This window comes from Ranitomeya variabilis, chromosome 6 (genome assembly GCF_051348905.1).
Source record: "Ranitomeya variabilis isolate aRanVar5 chromosome 6, aRanVar5.hap1, whole genome shotgun sequence".
NCBI classification, from domain to species: Eukaryota; Metazoa; Chordata; class Amphibia; order Anura; family Dendrobatidae; genus Ranitomeya; species Ranitomeya variabilis.
The window spans coordinates 416,681,697-416,704,557 of NC_135237.1; the positions used below are offsets into that span (position 1 = coordinate 416,681,697).

A 22,861-nucleotide genomic window follows, 5' to 3' on the forward strand; every position below is an offset into this window, starting at 1 on the left:
CCGGCCGCCCGGCCGGATGCGTTAGTTAACTGCCGCTGTCTGCGTTTGACAGCGGCATTTAACTAGTTAATAGGTGCGGGCAGATCGCGATTCTGCCCGCGCCTATTGCGGGCACATGTCAGCTGTTCAAAACAGCTGACATGTCCCGGCTTTGATGCGGGCTCACCGCGGAGCCATGCATCAAAGCAGTGGAGCCGACATCGCACGGTATAGTACGTCCGATATCGGTAAGGGGTTAATATCTTATTTTAAACCTTAACTATATTAACTTCTAATAAAACTTCTAAAACTAATATAGTGCCGCCTAGAGGAGAGTTCTAAATAAATTCCGCCCTGCAAGTAAATAATGCCTGCATAATCGTACACCCACTTCTTATGCATATACTGAATTATTACAACCTATACAGTATGGCAGGAGGAGTTCCATCTTCCCCATATTTTCTCAAATTTAGCTGGACATCCTCTATTTTGATACAATGACCGCTCATATGGAATAATTGAGTTCACTAAGTCAACCCAGGCTCTAAGATGGACAAGAACCACCCATCCACCGTAATGCCAACACCTTTCGAGCCATAAACAGCGTCTCCCTCAGAAAAATCCCCTTATAATGGTCCCAGGCCCCCGCCTCCCATACTCCAAATAAACATATCAATGGCTCAAGTGGGACAGGGATAGACACCAAGAATGTCAATAATGTCGTCACCTCTTTCCAATAGTGAAAAACAATAGGGCATTTCCAAATCATATGAATGAAATCCGCATCACTGGAGTGACAACTCAAGCAGTCTGATGAATGAAGACGACCCATTTGAAAGAGACGAGTCGGGGTCAAATAGGATTGATATATAATGTACAATTGGGTCATCCTATTATTGATTGATGGGGAGACCTTAGTTGGAGATTCCAAGATTTCATCCCATTCTTCTCCTAGTGTATCTGGAAGGAGCCTCCCCCACTTCCCCCTAATTGAAGCAATATTACCTTTTATCATCCTGTAGCAGCACATCCTCAGTGCTGGCTCCAGCTTTCATGGGGTTAATTGACAACTTCCTTTCTCTTGACTTATTGTGCTCTAACACTACAAGTTCCATGATGCATTGCACTGGCCTGTAAGCCCGAACCTAGCACACCCACTTCAAAACACACCCAAACCCCTCCCTCCTCTATCTTCAAAAAGATTTGTGATGTAATTTCTGTCCAACCTCCTCTTTTACATTTGTCCAACCCACACTCCATTACACACAGATAGATAGATAGATAGATAGATAGATAGATAGATAGATAGATAGATAGATAGATAGATAGATAGGCAGTAAAGGCCAATGTGTATGCAAGGGTTCACACTGTAGATGCCATCGGGAGAGTTATCTCCCAAATGTAACCATACGTCTAGAAGGACCGTTTAGTGTAGGGCTTCAACTTATACATAGAAGGAAGTCTAACGTAAACGACTTGGCATAGGCGTCACAAAGGAGATGTGAGGGGTACACCCTAGTACAGTATGTGTAGCCCGGTGGGAACGTCATAAGAAATAGAATGGGCATACCCAAATGCAGGAGAGGGATAGCGTACCTAACGCGGTGTCCGCCGCTGGTTAGACCAGCCAAGTCGTTTACGTTAGACTTCCTTCTATGTACAAGTTGAAGCGTCCAGTGACACACTGACAGGAGACAATGGCTCCTACAGTGCATCACTGAGGTTACCTTAGTTCAGGCTCTCACTTTATGGCAAAGCTGCGTGGGAATTTTCCCACACAGCAGTGCTGCAAGTGAGAGTAGGAACTCTTTCACAGCGGCAGAGGAATACAGACCGGAAGGATACCGTCATTGTATTGCCATAGCCCCTGGAGAGCGGTCGCATCAGCTGATGCGGCAGCTCTCCACGGGAGATCATCGTGGGGCACTCGTATTAATTGGATAACTGCGGATCAGGGAGTACATTGTTTAATATTTTAATATTTTTATTTTACAGGTGAGCAATGGCTTTGGGGATCGAGGTGATGGTGAGTATGTACTCTATGTTGTCTGTACTGTATGTCTATATGTATGTACTGTATGTCTGTATATGTACTGTATGTCTATGTATGCTGTATGTCTTGTATGTATGTACTGTATGTTGTATGTACTGTGTGACTGTATTGTATGTCTATATGTATGTTGTATGTCTTGTATGTACTGTATGTTGTATGTACTGTATGTACGCACTGTATGTCTACATGTATGTTGTATGTACTGTATGTCTGTATGTATTTACTGTGCGTCTATGTAGGTTTTATGTACTGTATGTACAGTAAGTTGTATATACTGTATGTATGTTGTATGTACTGTCTATGTATGCACTGTATGCCTATATGTATGTTGTATGTACTGTATGTCTATATGTACAGTACAGACCAAAAGTTTGGACACACCTCATTTAAAGATTTTTCTGTATTTTCATGACTATGAAAATTGTAAATTCACACTGAAGGCATCAAAACTATGAATTAACACGTGGAATTATATACTTAACAAAAAAAGTGTGAAACAACTGAAAATATGTGTTATATTCTAGGTTCTTAAAAGTAGCCACCTTTTGCTTTGATGACTGCTTTGCACATTCTTGGCTTTCTCTTGATGAGCTTCAAGAGGTAGTCACTGGGAATGGTCTTCCAACAATCTTGAAGGAGTTCCCAGAGATGCTTAGCACTTGTTGGCCCTTTTGCCTTCACTCTGCGGTCCAGCTCTCCCCAAACGATCTCGATTGGGTTCAGGTCTGGTGACTGTGGAGGCCAGGTCATCTGGCGTAGCACCCCATCACTCTCCTTCTTGGTCAAATAGCCCTTACACAGCCTGGAGGTGTGTTTGGGGTCATTGTCCTGTTGAAAAATAAATGGTGGTCCAACTAAACGCAAACCAGATGGAATAGCATGCCGCTGCAAGATGCTGTGGTAGCCATGCTGGTTCAGTATGCCTTCAATTTTGAATAAATCCCCAACAGTGTCACCAGCAAAGCACCCCCACACATCACACCTCCTCCTCCATGCTTCACTGTGGGAGCCAGGCATGTAGAGTCCATCCGTTCACCTTTTCTGCATCGCACAAAGATGCGGTGGTTGGAACCAAAGATCTCAAATTTGAACTCATCAGACCAAAGCATAGATTTCCACTGGTCTAATGTCCATTCCTTGTGTTCTTTAGCCCAAACAAGTCTCTTCTGCTTGTTGTCTGTCCTTAGCAGTGGTTTCCTAGCAGCTATTTTACCATGAAGGCCTGCTGCACAAAGTCTCCTCTTAACATTTGTTGTAGAGATGTGTCTGCTGCTAGAACTCTGTGTGACATTGACCTGGTCCCTAATCTGAGCTGCTGTTAACCTGCGATTTCTGAGGCTGGTGACCCAGATAAACTTATCCTCAGAAGCAGAGGTGACTCTTGGTCTTTCTTTCCTGGGGCAGTTCTCATGTGAGCCAGTTTCTTTGTAGCGCTTGATGGTTTTTGCAAATGCACTTGGGAACACTTTCAAAGTTTGCCCAATTTTTCGGACTGACTGACCTTCATTTCTTAAAGTAATGATGGTCACTCGTTTTTCTTCACTTAGAATTTGTATTATGGCAAGAAAAAAGCAGCGAACAGTCTATTCAGTAGGACTATCAGCTGTGTATCCACCAGACTTCTGCTCAACACAACTGATGGCCCCAACCCCATTTATAAGGCATGAAATCCCACTTATTAAACCTGACAGGGTACACCTGTGAAGTGAACACCTGTGAAGTGAAAACCATTTCCGGTGACTACCTCTTGAAGCTCATCAAGAGAATGTCAAGTGCAAAGCAGTCATCAAAGCAAAAGGTATCTACTTTGAAGAACCTAGAATATAAGACATTTTCAGTTTCACACTTTTTTGTTAAGTATATAATTCCACATGTGTTAATTTATAGTTTTGATGCCTTCAGTGAGAATTTACAATTTTCATAGTCATGAAAATACAGAAAAATATTTAAATGAGGTATATCCAAACTTTTGGTCTGTACTGTATGTCTATAGGTAAATACTGTATGTCTATATGTATGTACTGTTTATATGTATGTATGGTTTGTCTGAATATGTACTGTTTGTCTATATGTATGTACTGTATGTCTATGTATGTTGTGGCAAGTACTGTATGTCTATATGTATTTGCTGTATGTCTACATGTGTGTACTGTATGTCTATGTATGTTGTCTGTACTGTATGCCTATATGTCTGTATATGTACTGTTTGGTCTGTATATGTACTGTTTGGTCTGTATATGTACTGTTTGGTCTGTATATGTACTGTTTGGTCTGTATATGTACTGTTTGGTCTGTATATGTACTGTTTGGTCTGTATATGTACTGTTTGGTCTGTATATGTACTGTTTGGTCTGTATATGTACTGTTTGGTCTGTATATGTACTGTTTGGTCTGTATATGTACTGTTTGGTCTGTATATGTACTGTTTGGTCTGTATATGTACTGTTTGGTCTGTATATGTACTGTTTGGTCTGTATATGTACTGTTTGGTCTGTATATGTACTGTTTGGTCTGTATATGTACTGTTTGTATATGTACGTTGTCTGTACTGTATGTCTATATGTATGTACTGTTTGTCTATATGTATGTACTGTTTGTCTATATGTATGTACTGTTTGTCTATATGTATGTACTGTTTGTCTATATGTGTGTACTGTTTGTTTATATGTATGTACGGTTTGTCTGAATATGTACTGTTTGTCTGTATATGTACTGTATGTCTGTATAAGTACTGTTTGTATATGTACTGTATGTCTATGTATGTTGTGGTAAGTACTGTATGTCTATATGTATGTGCTGTATGTCTACATATGTGTACTGTATGTCTATGTATGTTGTCTGTACTGTATGCCTATATGTATGTACTGTATGTCTGTATATGTACTGTATGTCTGTATATGTACTGTTTGTCTGTATATGTACTGTTTGTCTGTATATGTACTGTTTGTCTGTATATGTACTGTATGTCTATGTATGTTGTATGTACTGTATGTCTATATGTATGTGCTGTATGTCTACATGTGTGTACTGTATGTCTATGTATGTTGTCTGTACTGTATGCCTGTATGTCTGTATATGTACTGTATGTCTGTATATGTACTGTATGTCTTGTATGTTTGTATGTACTGTATATTGCATGTATGTACTGTATGTCTGTACTGTATGCATACATATTAGTCCTTAAAACCCAAGCTGCACACCATAGGTCACACTCCGTATGAAACTATGTATAGCCACAAAGCCAAATCAAATTAATGGCACAAGGAATGTAAGAAAAATCAATTTTATTTTCAAGAAAAATCCATATAAAGTCATGTCAATACATATAGGTACCTCAAAACAGAACTAGAAAGAAACAACAGAAATGGGTACAGAAACAGTTACAGTGAATACAATAAGCGCTATGATATGGCACCCATAACAATAACCGCAGCTTGGTCTGAAATCATCAATGATCCAAGCATTATAAATCTCCAGTATAATTTGTAAACAGCCAAAGTTGCCAATATTGCAACTTTTATATCAGTGGCTCATAAAGAAAAATGCTGATCCTGACCATCCCCAAGGTTAACAATAACTAGGGACCATGAAGAAATGCATATAATCAGTATAATACCTGTAGCGTACCCAAGCTGCCGTAACGTCCCACCCCGACCCGCGTTTCGCCTGATCCCGACCATCCGCAAGGTTAACAATAACTAGGGACCATGAAGATATGCATATAGTCAGTATAATACCTGTAGCGTGCCCAAGCTGCCGCAACGTCGACGCTGTGGCTAGATCATGTGACGGGGTCGGCGATGGGCTCATTTCCGGGCCGATGGCCAGAAGCGCCAGTTAAATGCCGCTGTCAGTGTTTGACAGCGGCATTTAACTAGTTAATAGCTGCAGGCTGGGGTCCAGGTCTCCATTTTTGAAGTAAGTTATATCCTGACACATGCGTTATAGTTTAAGCTCTTAATCTCTACATGGCACTTGGAGCTTATTCCGCAGTGGGATTGTATTATACTGCACTTGCAGATTATACTTAATTTCCTATTAGCTATAACTAGCATCTAGAATAAATTGGCTCTATACATATAAGTGTCCTTGGTCATTTTATATTTACTTCCCTCTTAAAGGGTCAGACATCTTTTGGTTTCTTACTATACACAGCAACCTTGCACAAAATTTGGTATGGATATATATGAAACCCTTTATGGTCATGGCATCCATGTTTACAAAATAATGCTTTATTACATTTTGATGGTATAAATTGTTACCTGTAACAGACCTGGTTGTATTCCCCTTTTGAACCTGCTTGGTTTGTGGTACTCTACTCCCATGTAAATAAATCTTGTTTATATATATATAATAAAATATTGATATTTTGAAAATACTCTCTACCTCATTGATTAATATACAATAGGGGTTATGGTGTTATAATATATTTAGAAGCCTGCAAACTTTTCGGTATTAATAGGGTAAAGAAAATATGCAGTCCTGAAAAGGACTTTTCTTTTAATGGCGCAGCAGTGGTATACAAGTACAGCAAAAGCAATATTAAACATGGCCTATATGCCTGTAATCCAAAACTATCCTGCCACTGAATGCAGGTGACAGTGCTTTTACTAGAAAAAGGAAAACATTTAACCCTCAAAAGGACTTTTCTTTTAATGGTTCAGCAAAGGTATACAAGTACTGCAATAGAAATATTAAACACTGCCTATATGCCTGCTGTAAAATAGGCTCTCTCTCCTATGACATCTCTCTCTGAACTGCTTCCTGAAGACAGTGTGTTGAGAATCGAATCACCTGGTCTTATGCAGAACCCCATGATGTGATGCGCCGGCCAATCACAGTAATGCCAATAGTCAACATGGCTATGGCATTACCTTGTATTTTAGGCAATCCCCGCAAGTTTGTTGGTTGCACAACAGGCACCAAACATGCGGGGCGGGGACTCAAGCATGTCGCTCGAGCACCAATGATATCTGATTTTGTAATGAGCGTGTCACAGCACCTCAATTCTCGATCAGGAATCAAGCAGTGGTGACAACGATCGCTCATCATTAGTGAGGAGGTAAAACGAGGCTGCTTACCCTGCTGTCCACCAGGTTAATAAAGATGCTCTCAAGCACCTGTCCTAGCACAAGCAACAAGAACCCAAACATTTTAATTCTATGGCGATTGTCTCCCTAGACAAAACAATTGTGATTTCCTAATTAAACGTATTTAAGAAATTTTAATAATGAAGATTTCCTTTAGTTTTCCTTATATGTAAATGAGTTGTTCCAGGCTATGGGTCTGCCTCAAGAGCTTATTTTTAATAAAAGCGAGATATACCAGTTTGAGACATAACTAACACAGAACAGTGAAACTGAACTTCGTCTCAAACACATTAGCAACTGCAGCTCTCCCAGCTCTCCCAGCTCTGCTGCATCGCAGCAATACTGCAACCCTGTTTGCCTGTGAAATGGAAGCTGTAGCTGTGAGGAACTTGCAGATTTGTCAGAAAGAAACACACACAGCTGCTCTGCAGTGAGATCAGGAGAGCAGACATTACATATCACATTGTAAATACTGCTAACCACTATACATCACACTGATAACTCCAGCTTTGATTTAAAACAATCTCTGGAGGCAGATCAGTGTCTGGCCCATAGTACTTACAGCTCATTAACACATGAAAGAAAAACATGGATTTCTCTGGAATAAAATGTTGGATTGCAGATATCAAGGCATCAATTTATTCAGCTTCCTATGACCTACATGCACTTCTAGATTGCTTAGGAGGGTTAGTCCTACTGATAGATTCCTTTTAAGGAGTTGTCCACTAATCAACAACCCTTTAAATGGGAACCAGTCATTCGGGTGGTACAGTTGTGGCCAAAGATTGAGGCTCACACAAATACTGGTATTCACATAGTTTGTTGTGCCAGTATTTTTAGATCTTTTAGTCAGATGTTTCTATGGTTACTGAAGTACAGTTAAAATAATTTCTTAAGGTTCTACACTTTTACTAACAAATGCATAATGTTTATGCAAAGACTTCAAAATTACAGTGTTGACCCTTATTTTTCAAGATTTCTGCAATTCGCCACGGCATGCTAGATAACAAATTCTGACCCAGAACCCGAATCAGTGCTTGGAGTAAAACAGTTTGACGTGTTTTCGTTTGTCCTCACATTTTCTGAGGATCAACTACAGGCTCTCAATGCCTATGCCATCTGGGTCGTTTCCTAGTCGTGGACACAGAATTTCAAAATTTTGTTGACCATGCCATTTAGTTATCAATTTTGCCTTGTGACATGGAGCTCCAGCAAGCTGGAAAAAACATTATTCCTCACAGAGTTTCTCCTGGATTGTTGGAAGAAGTTGCTGTTGGAAGATGTTTAGATCCTATTCTTCATGAATGGCAGTGTGTGAGTGAGCCCCGTCCCTTGGACGAAAAGCAACACCACATGAATAATCATAAATTCATACTGGTCAGAAATGTAAAAATTTGGCCTGGTCCGGGAGGTGAAAATAGGCTTTGGGGAGAAAGGGCAATAGAGAATATACTTTTATCATTTTGGGATTTGACTTCCAAACAGTATTTGTAGTTTATATACACACTAAAATTTGAGAAAATTCCGCAATTACTACTATTTTTTTTAATATATGCATTCATTCCACAACAAAAGTAGAGAAGATTAATTTTAAGTGCGGCGTCCATTCATGAACTAAATACCTCAATGACAATCCTGTTGGACTGCATGATTCTTGTATTACCCAATACATGTCCTGATGAGCCATGAACATAGTAATGGTAGATATGTCTAGGGGAAAAAAAATATTTAAAACATATGAAAAAACTAATGCATAAAAGTTTTCAACATATTCCAAAAAAAGGTTAACATTGCACTACTCACGCCAGCTGCGTGATCCATAGATGACGGTAATTTTTTAAGTATAGTATATGCTCAGGCTGAACACCAGTTACAATAACAGTGGTGAAGCTTTTTTTATCCTCCTCCTCCATGATAAGGTTACGAAGGTTCTTCTCATCTTCTGTAACATGTGAACAATCAGTCGGCTATAAAATTAAATGAGGTCCATTAGACATTAGATTAAACAAACATTTACAGAAAGTATGAAAAATCTATTAGTTAACCCCTTCGTCCCCCATGTCATTTTCTGTTTTTGTTTTCCTCCCCTTCTGAGAGTCATAATGTTTTTTTTATTGAGGTAAGCTGTTAAAGGCACATGATGACTAATTAAATCAACAATCATCTGCTGGGAAAGATGCAGGCTTATCTTGCAAACCCACATCAAAGGCAGGGACACGGACAAAATATGTGACCTAAATGTACGTCAAATGTCATGAAGGGGTATCCCAGGACTTTTATATTATCCTTAGCATACGTCATCAATATCGTATAGGTGGGGCTGTGACACTCAGTTGCTCCCAGTGCGGGAGATGGCCAGATGTGCTCTGTTGTGGAGCTGAACAGCACAGCTAAGTTAACTGTATAGTGGCCATAGCCGAGTAGTGAACATCAGCTTCCTATTCAAATAAACGGGTGTCAGATGTTCAATAACCAGGCACAGACACTATGCAGTAAAGAGATGTGTAGATCTGCTCTGCAACTGAGAACATCAGAATGCAGCCAGCAACGGGTCCAAATGATCAGCTAAAGTACCTTCAATATAAAAGTCCAAGACAACCCTTTAAGGATGACCATTCAATATACAAAACATGCTGTCAAGCAGACGCTTTTACAATGTTCATACCTTTCTGTTTCTTATATAGCCAGTGAAAATTGATTCCTTGTTCCTCTCTTTTGCCTCAAAATCTTCTTTGGAAATTAAAAATTCATGGACATCTTTGGAGTCTAATGTCTTTGTGATAATCTTAAAAGTAATAACAAACGTACTTAGCAACTACAAATACAAGCTGATAATAAAGACGCTAGATTAATTCAGAAAGGTCAATTACGAACACAATACTTGAAACCATTGAAACCAGTAAAATAATACTTTCAAAAAAGGCTGCCCACTTCCATATAGTAGGAAAAAAGCACACTATTCTCCAAGTGCCGGGTACTGTTGCAATCTCTTGACATTGAGGGTATGTTCCCACGGTCAGGAACTAGCAGCGCTTTGGCCATAGCACATGTCCGCTCCATTCAAAGCGCTGCCGGCTTTTGAACGCAGGCAATTCCGCAAGTGTTCATTGAACCATGAATCACCACACCCAATACATTTGACGGGAAATTTATCTTGCAGAGACTGAGCGTCTCAGCAAGATAAAATGACATGCTGCGGTCTTGAAAGACATGCCGCATATCCGTCTCCACAGGTAAGCCGGAGGCGTCCCTGCACGCATAGCGGAGATGGGATTTCTTCAAATCCCATCCATTATGCTGTAACATCTGGCAGCGGCGGGTTAGACGCTGCGGATGTACGAAGCGTCCAATCCGCAGCGTTTACTGACCGTGGGAACATACCCTGTTAATGTCACGTGAGCCCTTCTGCATATCAGTAATCAAAAACAACGTTGCAAGATCATGGGGGAATGCAATGCTGAGCGAAAGAGCAACACTGGTCCAACAGTTAAGTATGTTTTTTACTTATTTTATGCAGCACACTGGAGGACAACCCCTAAAGAATTTTAGAAGGTTATTCCCAGAATCACATTTTTCAAATGACACTGCAACATAGGAGTTTCTTTCTGTCTTTTTTCATCTCTACCGGCCCCTCTGTGCATCCGCCTTCACAAAGCTGAATGAGTAGTCATATACATTGCTAAAACTACAATGCCCAGAAGCATAGCTGCCTGTGTGGTTTTACATACCGTACTTGTTAGCTAGTTTCTAGAAGAACTCAACTGTCCCGCATGTCTTCACAGCGGAGCTTGTAAAAAGACAGTCCAGAGTTCTCTGTTCCCTGATGAGAGATCAGTGATGTGAAATTGCAAATGCTGCTCTTCCGATGCAAATGACAGAGGATTATCTTCTATTATACGCATGAAAAGAGCAGCATTTGGAGTTTCACATCAATGATCTCTAAGCAACAGGCAACAAACTGTTCAGCTCATCTTAGACCCTCTATGCACAGTTCCAAACTCCATTATAGCTCTGCTTTCATCACTCTCTAGGTACATCCCCATCCTACAGTATATAGTTTCAATCAGTACACAGCTCTATTTTGCAGTAAATCACCCCTATACACAGCTCCATCCTGTAGTACACCAGTCCCCCCTCATCACGATATAACCAGCGCAAGTGAAGCTGTCCTTTTATATACAGTCCCAGCCTAAAAGTACATTTTTTCTTTAAGACCTTATATACACACACAGCCTCATCTTACAGTATATCATTTATTTCAGCCTTTCTATACACAGCCCCATCGTGCAGTATATCCCTCCTATCAGCCCCACCCACTATTGTTAGGGTGGTACGTACTGCAATACACCGCTCCTCTAAGTTACCAGCACACATGCAGTTCCGAACATGTCTCAGAGAACTGCTACGCTAGCCTGAAGCCAAATGAGAGAGATTTCTCTCCACAGGATAGACCATGAGCATTGAAACTACACTAGGACAGTTCCAATGGCAACTAAAGGGTAATAGAAGCCTGGAAGAAGATCGTTTGGGGAAGGTGGGGTAATATATGCAAAAAGGAGTTACAGAGACAAATTAATAAAATATCAGTAAATTTTAAGATCGCATTGTAAATTGGTAATGGTAATAAACCATTAACCCCTTTACCCCCAAGGGTGGTTTACACGTTAATGACTGGGCCAATTTTTACAATTCTGACCACTGTCCCTTTATAAGGTTATAACTCTGGAACGCTTCAACGGATCCTGATGATTCTGACATTGTTTTCTCGTGACATTGTACTTCATCACAGTGAAAAAAAGGGAAATTTGGTGAAAATTTAGGAAATTTTACAATTTTCCAACTTTGAATTTTTATGCCCTTAAATCACAGACTTATGTCACACAAAATACTTAATAAGTAACATTTTCCCATGTCTACATAAGCATAATTTTGGAACCAAATTTTTTTTTGTTAGGGAGTTATAAGGGAGTTGACCAGCAATTTCTAATTTTTACAACACCATTTTTTTTAGGGACCACATCACATTTCAAGTCACTTTGAGGGGTCTATATGATAGAAAATACCCAAGTGTGACACCATTCTAAAAACTACACCCCTCAAGGTGCTCAAAACCACATTCAAGAAGTTTATTAACCCCTTTCTGACCTCGGACGGGATAGTACGTCCAAGGTCAGAACCCCCGCTTTGATGAAGGGCTCCGGCGGTGAGCCTGCATCAAAGCCGGGACATGTCAGCTTTTTTGAACAGCTGACATGTGCCTGCAATAGCGGCGGATAAACTCACCATTCACCCGCCGCTATTAACTAGCTAAATGCCGCTGTCAAACGCAGACAGCGGCATTTAACCGGCGCTTCCGGCCGGAAATGAGCGTATCGCCGACCCCCATCACATGATCGGGGGTCAGCGATGCTTCTGCAGAGTAACCATAGAGGTCCTTGAGACCTCTATGGTTACTGATCGCCGGTAGCTGTGAGCGCCACCCTGTGGTCGGCGCTCATAGCACACCTGCATTTCTGCTGCATAGCAGCGATCTGATGATCGCTGCTATGTAGCAGAGGCGATCGAGTTGTGCCAGCTTCTAGCCTCCCATGGAGGCTATTGAAGCATGGCAAAAGTAAAAAAAAAAAAAAAAGTGAAAAAAATAAAAAATATAAAAGTTTAAATCACCCCCCTTTTGCCCCAATCAAAATAAATCAATAATAAAAAAAAATCAAACCTACATATATTTGGTATCGCCACGTTCAGAATCGCCCGATCTATCAATAAAAAAAAAAGCATTAACCTGATCGCTAAATGGCGTAGCGAGAATAAAATTAGAAACGCCAGAATTACGTTTTTTTGGTCGCCGCGACATTGCATTAACAGGCGATCAAAAGAACGTATCTGCACCGAAATGGTATCATTAAAAACGCAAGCTCAGCACGCAAAAAATAAGCCATCAACCGACCCCAGATCATGAAAAATGAAGACGCTACGAGTATCTGAAAATTGCGCCATTTTTTTATTTATTTATTTTTTTTTTAAAGGAAAGTTTGGAATTTTTTTTTCACCACTTAGTTAAAAAATAACCTAGTCATGTTAGGTGTCTATGAACTCGTACTGACCTGGAGAATCATAATGGCAGGTCAGTTTTAGCATTTAGTGAACCTAGCAAAAAAGTCAAACAAAAAACAAGTGTGGGACTGCACTTTTTTTGCAATTTCACCGCACTTGGAATTTTTTTTCCCGCTTTCTAGTACACGACATGGTAAAACCAATGATGTCGTTCAAAAGTACAACTCGTCCCGCAAAAAATAAGCCCTCACATGGCCATAGTAATGGAAAAATTAAAAAAAGTTATGGCTCTGGGAAGGTGGGGAGAGAAAAACGAACACGGAAAAATGGAAAATCCCAAGGTCATGAAGGGGTTAATCCTTCAGGTTCTTCACAGCAATTTTTGGAATGTTTTTTAAAAAATGAACCTTTAACTTTTTTTTTTTTTTCACAGATATTATATTTTTGCCCCCAATTGTTTATTTTACCAAGGGCATCAGGAGAAATTGGACCCCAAAATTTGTTGTGCAATTTGTCCTGAGTATGCGGATACCCCATATGTGGGGGTAAACCACCGTTTGGGTGCATGGCAGAGCTTGGAAGGGAAGGAGCGCCGTTTGACTTTTCAATGCAAAAATGACTGGAATTGAGATAGGACACCATGTCACGTTTGGAGAGCCCCTCATGTGCCTAAACATTGAAACCCCCCACAAGTGACACCATTTTGGAAAGTAGACCCCCTAAGGAACTTATCTAGATGTGTTGTGTGAACTTCGAACCCCTAATGTTTCACTACAGTTTTAAAGCAGAGCCGTGAAAATAAAAAATCTTTTTTCCCCCACAAAAATGATTTTTTTTAGCACCCAAATTTTTATTTTACTAAGGGTAACAAGAGAAATTGGACCCTGAAAGTTGTCCAATTTGTCCTGAGTACGCGGATACCTCATATATTGGGGTAAACCTTTGTCTGGGTGCACAGGAGAGCTCGGAAGGGAAGGAGCACTGTTTTACTTTTTCAACGCAGAATTGGCTGGACTTGAGATCGGACGCCATGTCGCATTTGGAGAGCCCCTGATGTGCCCAAACAGAGGAAACCCCTCAATTCTAACTGAAACCCTAACCCAAACACACCCCTAACCCTAATCCCAACCATAACCCTAACCACACCCCTAACCCGAACACACCCCTAACCCTAATCCCAACCATACCCCTAATCCCAACCATACCCCTAACCCTAATCCCAACCATACCCCTAACCCCAACACACCCCTAACCCTAATCCAAACCATAACCCTATCCACAGCGTTGGACTGGAGCACCTTGGGCCCACCAGAGAAAATCATTCTTGGTGCCCACTATGTAGCTACATAGAAATAGATACAAGACCACCAATTGTGCGGTAAAAAGCGCTAATATCAGGGTATAATATAAGGTAGTTCACGTCTTAATTATGTAGCAAGGGTTGGGGTAGCCCCCTCACAGAATATAATTTAGCCCCCTCACAGAATATAATTTAGCCCCCTCATAAAATATAACGCAGTCTCCTCTCATAGAATATAATGCAGCAACCCACAAAATATAATGCAATCCCCTCAGGTATAACGCAGTCCCCACCATAGAATATAATGCAGCCCCCTCATATAGTATAATGCAGCCACCACAGAATATAATGTAGTCAACTGACAGAATGCAGCCCCACCACAGAATATAATGCAGCCCCCCAAAGAGTATACTGTAGCCCCCTCTCATAGTATGATGTAGCTCCCCATAATATAATGCAGTCCCCTGAGAATAATGCAGTCCCCCCACAGAATATAATGTAGCCCCCTCATAAAGCATAATGCAGCCCCTCTTCACCCCCATCATTCTCCCCCCACCACCTCCATCACTGCCCATTCCATCACCTGCATCATGGCCTCCTCCCCCACCATCATTGTCCAATTCATCACCTCCATCACTGCCTCCCCCACCACCATCATTGCCCATCACCTCCATCATTGCCTCCCCACCACCATCATTGCCCATCACCTCCATTTCCTCCCCAACCACCATCATTGCCCATTTCATCACCACCTCCCACCACCACCATTGCCCATCACCTCCATCATTGCCTCTCCCCCACCACCATCATTGCCCATCACCTCCATCATTGCCTCCCCACCACCATCATTGCCCATCACCTCCATTTCCTCCCCAACCACCATCATTGCCCATTTCATCACCACCTCCCACCACCACCATTGCCCATCACCTCCATCATTGCCTCTCCCCCACCACCATCATTGCCCATCACCTCCATCATTGCCTCCCCTCACCCTCATTGCCTATCACCTCCATCATTCCCTCCCTCATCATGATTGCCCATTGCCTCCATCATTGTCTCCACACCATCATTGCCCGTCACTTCTATCATTGCCTCCCCTCACCTCCATCATTGCCTCCCCACCATCACCATCATTGCCCATCACCTCCATCATTGTCTTCCCTCCCACCATCATTGCCCATCACCTCCATCATTGTCTCCCCCCACCACCATCATTGCCCATCAACTCCATCATTGTCCTTCACCAGACACAGCTCACCGCAGCAGCAGCTCATCACACACACACACACACACACACACACACACACACTTACTCTCCCACACACACACGCACACAGCACAGCTCACCTCCCCGGAACAGCAGCTCATTTCAGCAGCCTCTTCCTCGCTGGATTCCTGAAAGCTTTCTGAGACAGCAGCACGCTGGATGACGTCATCCAGCTGGGCTGTCTCAGACAGGAAGCAGGATGCCGGAAGGTGAGCTGAGCTGCTCTGTGAGTCTGTGTGCCTGCGTGTGTGCATGTGTGCAGTGCGGTGCTGTGTGTGTGTGCGGTGCTTTGTGTGTGTGTGTGTGTGTGTGTGTGTGTGTGTGTGCGGTGCTTTGTGTGTGTGTGTGTGTGTGTGTGTGTGTGTGTGTGTGTGTGTGTGTGTGTGTGTGTGTGTGTGTTGCGGCTTTACATGCGGGCAGTGTTCGCTGCACCCTGCGGCTAACGCTGCCCGCTATTAAAGAGAAATGGTATTCATGTCTCTCCACGCCCATAGGGGCATGGGGAAGCGTGAATATTCATTTGGCTTTAGCAGCGGGGACAGGATCCTGTCTCCAGCTGCTGCTACTGGCACAGGGCTGGCCCCCTTGACTCAGGGGCCCTATAGCCACTGGAAAGGGGCCCCTGGAGCAGTGGGGGCCCTAGGCAGCTGCTGGCCAGTATGCCAGCAGGTGTCAGTGCCTGGGCCCATCAGAGAATCCTCCGGTTCTTCGGTGGGCCAGTCCGAGCCTGCCTAACCACACCCCTAACCTGAATCCCAACCATAAATGTAATCCAAACCATAACCCTAACTTTAGCCCCATTAACCCTAACCCCACTGTGAAAATGGAAATAAATACATTTTTTTTATTTTATTATTTTTCCCTAAGGGGGTAATGAAGGGGGATTTGATTAGAAGGGGGGGGGGGGGGGGGGGTTAGCGTACTTTTATGATTGGCAGCTGTCACACACTTAAAGACGCTTTTTATTCGGGCAGCACGGTGGCTCAGTGGATAGCCTTGCGGCGCTGGAGTCCTGGGTTCAAACTCCACCAAGGACAACATCTGCAAAGAGTTTGTATGTCTTCTCCGTGTTTGCGTGGGTTTCCTCCGGGTACTCCGGTTTCCTCCACGAATTTTTTTATCATTTTTTATTCCGATTTTTGTGAGGCAGAATGATTAAAAACCAGCTATTCATGAATTTCTTTTTTTTGGGGGGTGGGATGGGGGCGTTTATACCGTTCCACGTTTGGTAAAATTGATAAAGCAGTTTTATTCTTCGGGTCAGTACAATTACAACGATACCTCATTTATATCATTTTTCTATGTTTTGGCGCTTTTATACGATCAAAACTATTTAATATAAAAAATAATTATTTTTGCATCGCTTTATTCTGAGGACTATAACTTATTTTTTCGCTGATGAAGCTGTATGGCAGCTCGTTTTTTGAGAGACAAGATGACGTTTTCAGCGGTACCATGGTTATTTATATCTGTCTTTTTGATCGCGTGTTATTCCACTTTTTGTTCGGTGGTATGATAATAAAACGTTTTTTGCCTTTTTTCTTTTTAACGGTGTTCACTGTGCCAGGCAGGCACGCACAGCGCAAGCGCCGGATTTAAGAAGAAACAGCGCTCAGGGGGCGGCGACCATCGCCCCTGAAGAGAAGAGTGACGGCCGTTGGGAGCTTCATAGAGGACGATTCGGACCGCCTCCAGATACAATATCTGGTATTTGTGGCCAATTTTTAAAACGCTTTATTGAGGTAATAAATGAATCAAAAACTAAAAGAGCCACCTTGTTAGACTGCAGCATTACTGCTGCACAAGGTGGCTCTTTTAGTCTATGACGGCTGGGGGGGGGGGGGGGTGACAGTGGCCCTTTAACACCCCATCTTTGAGAGGTTGTAGAGCAAGTGGGAAACATGGAAGGAGTTATAGTAAATATTGTGACCATCTATGCATCTATCCATCAGGCAGGTTGCTGGCAGGCTTCTTGCTTGTATGCTTCTTGCTGGCACATTGAGGAATGAAGCCACATGGCATGTTTATATAGATTTGGGACTGTCTGGCCAATTTGCTACTAAATCCAGATTTGGAACATGCTCAGTTTAAAAAAAAAAAACGGAATCCGTCGCTGGATTCAGTCATTTGACGGACAGTGACGGATCCTGCGCCCATAGGCTACCATTCTAGCCAACAAGGGATGCCGCTGGATCCGTCGCTGTCTGACTTTTCAACGCAAACAAAAAACGTTACTTTATCCTTCGTCTGGAGAGGACGGACAAACAAAAATTCCGACGGATCAGCGCACAACGGACGAAACGTGAGGCTATCCGTCGTAATCCATTGCTAATACAAGTCTATGAGGAAAAGACGGATCCAGCGGGCAAATTTGCTGGATCGTTTTTTTTTCACAAAAAGTCAGATTTTGACTGAAACAAAAAGAATTAAGTGTGAAAGAGACTTAGGCAGTTTTCTCTATGCAACATCAGAGGATCTTAGTAACAAGTAAGATGGCTGGGATCAGGCACTAAAAGTGCGCTCCAGTAATCCCCTCGAGCTTCAGTGAAGTGCTTAACCCCTTAGTGACAGAGCCAATTTGGTACTTAATGACCGAGCCAATTTTTACAATTCTGACTAGTGTCACTTTAAGAGGTCATAACTCTGGAACGCTTTATCGGATCCCGCTGATTCTGAGATTGTTTTTTCGTGACATGTTGTACTTCAAGTTAGTGGTAACATTTCTTCGATATTACTTGAAATTATTTATGAAAAAAATGGAAATATGGCGAAAATTTTTAAAATTTTGCAATTTTCAAACTTTGTATTTTTATGCCCTTAAATCAGAGAGATATGTCACAAAAAATAGTTAATAAATAACATTTCTCACATGTCTACTTTACATCAGCACAATTTTGGAAACAATTTTTTTATTTTGTTAAGGAGTTATAAGGGTTAAAAGTTGATCAGCAATTTCTCATTTTTACAACACCATGTTTTTTTTAGGGACCACATCACCTTTGAAGTGATTTTGAGGGGTCTATATGATAGAAAATAACCAAGTGTGACACCATTCTAAAAACTGCACCCCTCAAGCTGCTCAAAACCACATTCAAGAAGTTTATTAACCCTTTACGTACTTCACAGGAACTAAAACAATGTGGAAGAAAAAAATGAACATTTAACTTTTTTTTGCAAACATTTTACTTCAGAACCATTTTTTTTAATTTTCACAAGTGTAAAAACAGAAATTTAACCACAAATTTTGTTGTGCAATTTTTCCTGAGTACGCCGATACCCCATATGTGGAGGTAAACCACTGTTTGGGCGCACCGCAGACCTTGGAAGTGAAGGACCACCGTTTGACTGTTTCAATGCAGAATTGGCTGGAATTGAGATCGGACGCCATGTCGCGTTTGGAGAGCCCCTAATGTGCCTAAACAGTGGAAACCCCCCCCCAAGTGACACCATTTTGGAAACTAGACCCCCCAAGGAACTTATCTAGATGTGTGGTGAGCACTTTGAACCCCCAAGTGCTTCACAGAAGTTTATAACGTAGAGCCGTGAAAATAAAAAAATCGCATTTGTTTTCACAAAAATGATTTTTTTCGCCCCCAAATTCTTATTTTCACAAGGGTAACAGGAGAAATTAGAGCACAAAAGTTGTTGTGCAATTTCTCCTGAGTACGTCGATACCCCATATATGGGGGTAAACCACTGTTTGGGCGCACCGCAGAGCTTGGAAGAGAAGGAGTGTTGTTTTACTTTTTCAATGTAGAATTGGCTGGAATTGAGATCAGACGCCATGTCACGTTTGGAGAGCCGCTGATGTGCCTAAACAGTAGAGACCCCCCACATATGACACCATTTTGGAAACTAGACCCCTTAAGGAACTTATCTAGATGTGTGGTGAGCACTTTAAACCCCCAGGTGCTTTACAGAAGTTTATAACGTAGAGCCGTGAAAATAAAAAAAATCGCATTTTTTGTACAAAAATGATCTTTTTGCCTCCAAATTTTTATTTTATCAAGGGTAACAGGAGAAAATGGACCCCAGAAGTTGTTGTACAATTTGTCTTGAGTACGCCGACACCCCATATGTGGGGGTAAACCACTGTTTGGGCGCATGGCTGAGCTCGGAAGCAAAGGAGCGCCATTTGACTTTTCAATGCAAAATTGACTGGAATTGAGATCGGACGCCATGTCGCGTTTGGAGAGCCCCTGATGTGCCTAAACAGTAGAAACCCCCCAAAAGTGACCCCATTTTGGAAACTAGACCCCCCATGGAACTTATCTAGATGTGTAGTGAGAGCTTTGAATGCCCAAGTGCATCACAGAAGTTTATAATGCAGAGTCGTGAAAATAAAAAATATATATTTTTTAACAATAAAGATATTTTAGCCCCCAAGTTTTTATTTTCACAAGGGTAACAAGAGAAATTGGACCCCAAAAGTTGTTGTCCAATTTGTCCTGAGTATGCTGGTACCCCATATGTGGGGGGTAAACCACTGTTTGGGCGCACGGCAGAGCTCGGAAGGGAAGGAGCGCCATTTTGGAATGCAGACTTTGATAAAATTGTCTGCGGGCGTTATGTTGCGTTTGCAGACCCCTAATGTACCTAAACAGTAGAAACCCCCAACAAGTGACCCCATTTTGGAAAATAGACCCCCCAAGGAACTTATCTAGATATGTGGTGAGAACTTTGAATGCCCAAGTGCTTCACAGAAGTTTATAATGCAGAGTAGTGAAAATAAAAAATATTTTTTTTCCCACAAAAAAGATTTTTTTAGCCTCCAAATTTTTATTTTCACAAAGGTAACAAGAGAAATTGGATGCCAATATTTGTTCTCCAATTTGTCCTGAGTATTCTGGTACCCCATATGTGGGGGTAAACCACTGTTTTGGCACACGGCAGAGCTCGGAAGAGAAGGAGCGCCATTTTGGAATTCAGACTTTGATAGAATTGTCTGTGGGTGTTATGTTGCGTTTGCAGAGCCCCTGATGTACCTAAACAGTAGAAACCCCCACAAGTGACCAAACTTTGGAAACTAGACCCCCTAAGGAACTTATCTAGATATGTGGTGAGAACTTTGAAAGCTCAAGTGCTTCACAGAAGTTTATAATGCAGAGTAGTGAAAATAAAAAAATATTTTTTTTTCCAACAAAAAAGATTTTTAGCCCCCAAGTTTTTATTTTCACAAGGGTAACAGGAGAAATTGGACCCCAATAGTTGTTGTCCAATTTATCCCGAGTACGCTGATGCCCCATATGTGGGGGTAAACCACTGTTTGGGCGCACGGCAGAGCTCAGAAGGGAGGGAGTACCATTTGACTTTTTTAGCGCAAAATTGGCTGTCGTGTTTGGAGACCCCCTGATGTACCTAAACAGTGGAAACCCCCAAATTATAACTCCAACCCTAACTCCAACACACCCCTAACCCTAATCTCAACCCGATCCATAATCCTAATCACAACCCTAACGATAATCACAACCCTAACCCCAAAACAGCCCTAATCTCAACCCTAACCATAACCCTAATCAAAACCCTAAATCCAACACACCCCTAACCCTAATCCCAACCCTAACCCTAATCCCAAACGTAACACTAATCCCAACCCTAATCCAAACCCTAACCCTAATCCCAACTCTAACCCTAACTTTAGCCCCAACCCTAACTTTAGCCCCAACCCTAACCATAACTTTAGCCCCCGTCGTCACAAAAAAGTTCAATGTAACCTTTTTTTTGTACGTCGCGTCCGCCATTTCCGCGCATGCGTGGCCGTAACTCTGCCCCCTCCTACCCAGGACATAGACTGGGCAGCGGATGCGTTGAAAAACTGCATCCGCTGCCCACGTTGTGCACAATTTTCACAACGTGCGTCGGTACGTCGGGCCGACGCATTGCGACCGCCCCGTGCCGACGCAAGTGTGAAAGAAGCCTAAGGCTACTTTCACACTAGCGTCGTACTCGGCCCATCGCAGTGTGTCGGGCCGACGTACCGACGCTAGCGTTGTAAGCGCCGCACAATGGGTGCAGCGGATGCTGTTTTTTCAACGCATCCGCTGCCCCATTGTGAGGTGCGGGGAGGCGGGGGCGGAGTTCCGGCCACGCATGCGCGGTCGGAAATGGCGGACACGTCGCACAAAAAAGTTACATGTAGTTTTTTTTGTGTCGAAGGTCCGCCAAAGCACGACGCATCCGTTGCACGACGGATGCGACATGTGGCAATCCGTCGCAATGCATCGCTAATGCAAGCCAATGGAGAAAAACGCATCCTGCAAGCACTTTTGCAGGATGCGTTTTTTCTCCAACGACGCATTGCGACGGAAGCCAAAAAACGCTAGTGTGAAAGTAGCCTAACCCTAACCCTAGCCCTAACCCTAAATTTAGCCCCAACCCTAACCCTAACTGTAACCCTAACTCTAACCCTAACCCTAATTTTAGCCCCAACTCGTCTTCTCCTGCCAGCCGGCAGATGGCAGCAGATGGCGGGCGCACTGCGCATGCGTCCGCCATGATGAAAAAGCCGGCTGGCAGGAGAAGACAGAAGAGGACCCAGGGACACCGGGTGAGTATGTTAGGGTCCCCGAATCCCCCTATTTCTCTGTCCTCTGATGTGCGATCACATCAGAGGACAGAGAAATAACTGATCGCAAAAAAAAAAAAAAAAAAAAGCGGTCGCCGGTAAACTGTTAATTACCGGCGATCGCAAAGCAGGGGTCGGTGCAAACCGACCCCGATCATGTTCTTTGGGGTCTCGGCTACCCCCGGCAGCCGAGACCCCAAAGATCTTCCGGGTGCCGGGCGGCGGGCGTACTGCGTGTGCGCCCGCCATTTTTTCCCGGAAAAAAGATGGCGGCGCCCATCGGGAGCCACGAGGAGCACCGGGGGAGGTAGGTAAGTATCGGGGGGCTATTGGGGGCCATCGGGGACCACATTTCTCTGTCCTCCGATGTGTGATCACATCGGAGGACAGAGAAATTAAACGGCAAATCGCATTTTTTTTTTTTGTTGCGACCGCCGGTAAACGGTTAATTACCGGCGATCGCAACTCGGGGGTCGGTAAAAACCCCCCGAATCATGTTCTCTGGGGTCTCGGCTACCCTTGGCAACCGAGACCCCAGAGAAAATCCGAC

At 42.7% G+C, this 22,861-nt stretch overlaps 1 protein-coding gene across 1 annotated transcript in view; it reads right to left on the minus strand.

Annotated features, from left to right (window-relative positions):
- Nucleotides 1-22,861, minus strand: part of SMCHD1 (structural maintenance of chromosomes flexible hinge domain containing 1) — a 584,899-nt gene that overhangs the window by 487,242 nt on the left and 74,796 nt on the right. Inside the window, exons 7-9 of the mRNA XM_077270310.1 lie at nt 9,788-9,907; nt 8,926-9,089; nt 8,745-8,832 (exon numbers count right to left, since the gene is read on the minus strand). Of these exons, the coding sequence (XP_077126425.1) occupies nt 8,745-8,832; nt 8,926-9,089; nt 9,788-9,907 (372 nt within the window). The remainder of the gene's footprint in view (nt 1-8,744; nt 8,833-8,925; nt 9,090-9,787; nt 9,908-22,861) is intronic.